Source organism: Alexandromys fortis, unplaced genomic scaffold, assembly GCF_014885135.2.
Source record: "Alexandromys fortis isolate MF-2015 unplaced genomic scaffold, M_Fortis_MF-2015_v1.1 scaffold_471, whole genome shotgun sequence".
Lineage (NCBI taxonomy): Eukaryota > Metazoa > Chordata > Mammalia > Rodentia > Cricetidae > Alexandromys > Alexandromys fortis.
The window spans coordinates 204,351-210,936 of NW_026068374.1; the positions used below are offsets into that span (position 1 = coordinate 204,351).

At 42.9% G+C, this 6,586-nt stretch overlaps 1 protein-coding gene across 6 annotated transcripts in view; it reads left to right on the plus strand.

The window, feature by feature from the left end:
• The window catches only part of LOC126495495 (C-type lectin domain family 2 member E-like), a 28,428-nt gene extending 21,910 nt beyond the window's left edge, over nucleotides 1-6,518 (plus strand). For 2 of the 6 annotated variants that reach the window (XM_050133079.1, XM_050133078.1), the window contains exons 3-4: nucleotides 3,277-3,383; nucleotides 4,315-6,518. In XM_050133079.1, coding sequence (XP_049989036.1) covers nucleotides 3,277-3,383; nucleotides 4,315-4,429 — 222 coding nt within the window. In that variant the 3' untranslated portion in view covers nucleotides 4,430-6,518. Of the gene's footprint in view, nucleotides 1-2,166; nucleotides 2,352-3,276; nucleotides 3,384-4,314 lie in introns of all 6 variants that reach the window. The other 4 variants (XM_050133074.1, XM_050133075.1, XM_050133077.1 and 1 more) reach the window with 3 other exon arrangements.
• Nucleotides 6,519-6,586: the final 68 nt, after the last annotated feature.

The window sequence follows — 6,586 nt, forward strand, 5'->3', positions numbered from 1 at the left end:
TATCCCAAGCTTCTAGTTTTAGACTATTCTGAATAATGTGATAAAATTTTACAACTTTCTTGCAATAGGTGGATTAAATAATTCATGATATTGTTTTATAAAGTCAACGTTAGCCACGGCAATGAATAATACACAAGTCAAACATGGAAACACATGCTCACAAGACTTAGGCAGTGTAACCTAAACTGTTATGTGTCTCTGAAAAGACTGAGATAAAAAGAATTGGCAGTTGTCCTCAGTGCCGTTGCATTTGTTCCTTTCATTAAAGCCTCGTGGTACTGGGCATAAGAGCTGGCGACGGCTACACCAAATTGCCTTCCACTAAAAAATGTGTGTGGGTCGTTTCTAGTATTTAATATTTCTTATCAATCACTTATTTCTAGGTTCACTAGCACTTGAAAAGAGGCATGCATTTGTTCTTATCTGTTATTTGAAGAAAAAGGCAAATTTATGAAAGAAAAATATTACTTTTTCACAAGTCCTGCATTTGGAGATTCTTACACACACAAACACACACACACACACACACACACACACACACACACATTACTCTATCGTGATAGATCCACAAATGAACACATCACACTGCTCCATTAGCATAGCCACTCAAACACTGGCCAAGTCCCAAATCTTGTATATCTCACTCAACTTCCACACAGTTAGAAAAGACATTCTGAAGCCATAAAGCTTTGGTTATGGTTTTAGACTTTCACTGTATTTGCGTTTTTATATACTTATCAGCCACAAATTGGCAAAAATACCAGGAAAGTTGAAACTAGAAAAACAATGCTCTTTATAGCCCTATTATTGGCTTATGGGCCCTTGCTTCATCCTGTCCTTCCTTGTCATCTTTTGCCACCCTTCCTTGTTCTTTTGTCTAAGTGTTACACCATGCCCACACTCACCGCTGTTCACATTGTGCATTCCAGGCAGGGACAAGCATATGAGGGAGTTCATGGGGTCTCTATCTTGTTGAGCTTGTGTGACTTTATTTAATATTTTACTTTGTAGATTCCCAACTTTTCTACAAGTTTCAATTTCTTTATGTCTGAATAACTTTCTGCTTTACACATGTACCACATTTTCATTATCTGTTCATCAGTTGATGGACATCTAGGTCAGATCCATTTTGCTGCTATTGTACACGGGGCAGCAGTAGACATGGATGTACAGGTCTCTGTGTTATGATGTAGTGTTCTCTCACATATGCCCAGGAATGGCATAGCTGAGTCCCAAAAGGTCTGTTTGTAACTTTCAAAAGGTGTCTCAATACTGGCTTTATCAGTGTATACTCCCACCAACAGTGAATAAGTCTCCCTATTTCTGCAGAGTTCTGACATCTGCTGTGAGATTCCTTGATAATTGCCATTCTGAAAGCCTCTAATGAGAGTCAGCATACATTCATATGGATTTAGTGTATACATGACATGATACCAGGAAGGCCTCAATCAAAGTTTTCGTATCAAAAACTATTAGATCACGCCATGTTGTGCATGCTGGTATTTTGCCATATTCAAATCCAGAGAAGTGAGGCATTTTCTCTATTTGGTCATTACAAAAGCAGGATGTGATGCAGGATCATAGGAAAGGAACCTGTAGAATTCCAGCCATCAGGAAGAGTCCTAGTAGGATAATGACTATGAGTTGTTTAGGGTATGGTGTCTTTAGTGCCTGCACTCAGGAGGCACAGCCAGGAATTCTGAAAGAAAGAGACCCCATGCACTCCCTCCTATGCATGTCCCAGCCTATAATGTACAGTGTGATCAGCTCTGAGTGGAGCGTGGTGTAACATGTAGACAGGAGAACAAGGAAGAGTGATGTAAGGTGACAAGGAAGAACAGGATGCAGCAAGGGCCCATAAACAATGAATAGGGCTATAAAATGCATTCAGATAGGTATAGTTCACAGAGTGAGATCCAGGCCAGGCAGGGGGACACAGAGAGATTCTGTCTGCAAACTCAAAATACAAAGAAGAGAAGTATTTCCTTAGAGTCCTACATGAAGGTTCTTGATGGGAAACCACCATGCTAGGAGGAGTCTCTTAGTGATCAGTAATGAAAGCTACAGTCAAACACACACCTCACAGTGGAGAGTGAATGCTTAGCCAAAGAGATGAGACACAGATATGTTTATTTATGATATGTATTTGCATTGGGTCTATTTTAGGGAGAGAAGAAAACCCGGCCATTGTGAGCCCTGAAGCTGGGAATGTTACCTGCCCAAAAGACTGGATTGCATTTGGACGTAAATGTTTTTATTTGTCTGAAAACACAAGTAACTGGAGATCCAGCCAGACCTCCTGCATGGAGCAGGTGGCCCATCTAACTCACTTTGACAATCTGGAGGAGCTGGTAAGAAAGGATCAGGAGTTGGTTTGTTGTTTGCTGATGTGTGTTGTGATAAGAGCAGCAAGGCTGCGTCACCGCCACCAGGCCGCCTGCGTGGCTAGCTTATGCCCCAAAATAATTACACTGAAACTGTATTCTTTTAAACACTGCCTGGCCCGTTATCTGTAGCCTCTTATTGGCTAGCTCTTACATATCGATCTAACCCATTTCTAATATCCATGTAACACCACGAGGTGTCTTACCAGGGAAGATCTTAACCTGCATCTGTGTCCGGTAGGAGAATCATGGCGACTCCTTGACTCAGCTTCTTTCTCCCTGTATTCTGTTCTGTTTACTCCACCTACCTAAGGGTTGGCCTATCAAATGGGCCTAGGCATTTTCTTTATTAATAAGAAATCAATCCCACATCACTTGTGGAATATGTTTTGCCTTGCCATAGAGAGCTTAAAGCAGGAACATGAGTAAGGTTTCCACCCTAGGCATTGGGCACATGGGGTACATGTTAGCATGTGCCATTTGTGATGGTAACACATCTGACTGTAGCGCTGAGACATTCCAAAGATATTCTCTCCTATAGTGCTAATAATACTCAACGTGCAAGGCCAAACATACGTTTGAGATTCATGGTGGTCATACAAGTCTTTGTCTGAGCCGGCGGGTGTTGCAAACTTAAGTTAACAGCTGTTAATAACTGTAAATACAGACTTAACAAGGGACTTTTACAGCCCCAGAAAAAGGGGTATCTGTCAGCTTACTACGGTTAATGACAGGAAAATGCATTCACTGAGAACTGAGGGTTATTTAGGCTCTAAAGTTCCTGGCCCTCAGTTCAAACCTGCTACCATCCCAAGAGGAGGCTGTAGGACAGAGACTCAAGGCTCATCTGAAACTGAGAGACACATGTCTTTGCTTTCTGTGTTTTTGACAGGATTTCCTGAATAGAACATATGGGCATTCTGCTGCGTGGATCGGACTGCACAGAGAGTCATCAGAGCAGCCTTGGATGTGGACAGACAACACTGAATATAACAACTTGTATGTTTTCAGAAAGCTTTTTCTTTTACTGTGTTCAAGTGTTGTGATTGTGTGAGTTGTTGTGCAAGCTGAAAGGCTGAGTAATATAAAGAGAACTCAACTTGAAAGGGAGAAACCCTTGGGCTGGAGGTGTGCCTTGGGTCTGGTTGTATGTTACATAGAGTCCCCAGTATCCACATCTTGGCAAATTTACATCTGTCAGAGTCACCTAGTGTTGTTTCATTCCAAATCTTTAGCCTGATGATGGCATCTGGGGAAGATGCTGTCTGCTCTCAGCACTTAGAAATCTCTCCTTGTAGATAACTGCCCTTGTGGGATGCAGACAGAACTGCTGATGTCCACTAAGGGCTCTGAATCCCCAGGAATCCACTGCAGAACTGCTGGATAGGACTTGTCAAACAGCTGTGCGCACAGCTGCTTCTGTCACTGAAGCAGAGACTTCATGCGTTTTGGGAACCTTCTCATCATCAAAGGGCACCCAGGACAGTGTTTGGATGTGAGCATAGCCATTTTGAACAGACCCATTCTCTGAAACAGTGAATGTCCATCATTAAAGACCTTTAGAATTAACTAAGTGCATTTTCACCCCCTTTCGAACATGTGAGAAATTCTTCAAGATAGAATTGAAAACCCCCTTGCAATGCTACCCATGGCTGAATGAAGTTCATGTGAACATGGCAGAGAGCAGCAGTCAAATGCTTTGTACACACAGTACAGGGTCCAACATGGATGAGTGACAAAGGAATGATAACCAAGTGGAACCCTGAGAATGAAAAAGTCACTAGGTGTAACACTAGTGTTGGTGATTCCTCATGGCCTCTGCCTTTCTGTGATTCGTGCTATAAACAAGCAGTGGACAAGAGTGAGATATCATTGCTGGAGGAAATGCAGTGGCCGACTCTGCAGACATTTTGTTTTTATTTTGTTTTAGGACACTCATCCGAGGAGTTGGAAACCATGCCTACCTGAGTGACAGAGGGATCAGCAGTAGCAGGGACTACATACCTAGGATGTGGATTTGTAGCAAGCCCAAATCTATACTTTAGTAGATTCACAGCTTGTGTAGAGAGTGTGTCAAAGTCATCATGAGAGATCTGTAACATATCATCTATAGTTACAGCATTTTTTTATCTTAAATAAATATAACAAGCAATTCATATTCTGTGGTGACATCATTGGTGAAAATTATCACAGACGTCTATACTTACGGGTACTTGAGAGAGTATGGGTGATTCTAAATTAAGTAAGTGTTTTGCTATGGGTTGGCCATATGAATTACAAACACATCAGTATTAGTGACCCCCACATTTATGGCCAGACAATGAAATTTTTTTCATTAGCTTTTCCTTTGAATGACAGGTACTGTTAAAATTGAAGAGAGGAGCTGGGCAGTGGTGGCAGATGCTTTTAATCCCAGCACTTGGGAGGCAGAGGCAGGTGGATTGCTGTGAGTTTGAGGCCAGCCTAGTCTAAAGAACAAGAGCCAGGACAGGCTCCAAAGCTACACACAGAAATCCTTTCTCAACCCCCCCTCAAAACAAACAAACAAACAAACAAACAAACAAACAAACAGTGACAGGATTGAGTCAAGATGGGTGAAACACAGGGCTCCTGTAGAGGGCTAGAGGGAGACAGAGGAGTGGAGTCTCTCCTGTACTCTCTCCCCATGGCCCTGGGAATCCTGCAGCAGGCTGCACCAGAGGTCTGTAGTCACCAAGGAGGAGCCTCAGACATGGATGCCACAGCTGCTGCAACCCAAGCCAGAGCTGGAGTGAGGCCCTGCTGTTAGAAAGTCAGGGAAGAGTGGCTGAAAGAATGGCTCTTTCTCCAGTAAATGTGCCTTGGCATGTATGTAATTTCTGTTATCAGAACCTTTTAAAAAATATTTGAAGATTGATTTAAGATGGTGACTCGTAGGGTGGGTTTTTCTTTTTTTCTTGTTCTCAACCTGGAATCTCCACTGCTGTGCAACTGCCCTCAGCCTGCAGGTGTGATGGTCATACCTAAGGTGCCTTCATTGAGGGCACAGAGATGTGCAGAGACCTGAAGCTCCAGTAGATTCTGTCCCCAGATGCCCTGCCTATCTGAAAGATCCCCTTGTCTCTGGGCAACAAGAGCATATCCCAGACTGGTGCTATTATTTATTATTATTGTTTATAGTTGTATTTGGGTTAGTTCTGTCTTATTTAGACAAAAAGAGGGAGATGTAGGGATAAGCCCTCCCCTTGGGGCGGGCTGCCCTCCGGCGTATGTTTACTGATAAATTGGGCGCGCATCTGCGCGCCCCTTCCTGCCTACTCTGGGTACTCCTCTGGAACCTTGGTTTTGTGAGTCTGGTTTTGTCATTAAACTTGTCCAAACACCTATTATCATTGGTCCTCATTAATCCAACCGCCACATTCAATCACCCTCACTCTGAGAAACATCAGTATGTCTGTAATGGAGACCTTTTTATTTTCTTGATTGGACCTCAAAAAACCTAGCACTGGCAGGACGGTAAACAGCAGCCTGGATCTCTCACAGGCTCTGCCCCCTAATGCACCCCCATGACCAGCCTGTCTCTGAGGAATGGCGGGATGCCCACGGAGAGTAGTGTATTTTATGGTTTGGGCCATCTCAAAAAACCTCCATGGTGTGTGCTGCCACCACATGCCATGTTGCTGTACATGGTGCGTGCTATGGCTGCAGCTGTATTTGTTCTGTCTTTCTCTACAGGCTGTGTGGAGGCCCAAAAATGTGAGCCTGGTTCCACCTCGTCTGATGGTTATGGAGTTGTAGGTTTCTCAAAGTAGCTGACAAGCATATTAGCATGTCCCACACAGCATGTGATTATTTAATTGTTTTGACTTTAAGATAGGCCATACAAGTAGGTCCATTCAATCCTGACAGGTGGTCAGTTTATGCAAATGTACTTCTGCTCCTTCTTTTATAACTATGAGGTCACCTGGGCAGTCGCTGTCTTCAGGATTCATGGTCTAAGGCTGCTTCACAGATTAAACAACCAAATGCTAATGACTTGATGTCTCAAACTGTTAAAGGAATTAACTGTTTGAGTTGTCCTTTCTATCAAGTATACAAAGTTTTTTGTTACATTCTCTCTCCACCTCCCTACACCCATTTGTATTGGGTATAAAAACTTTGGGAAAAAATAAATGTGGGTTATTTCAGTATTCACTGAAATACCCTCCTGGTAATTTTCTATG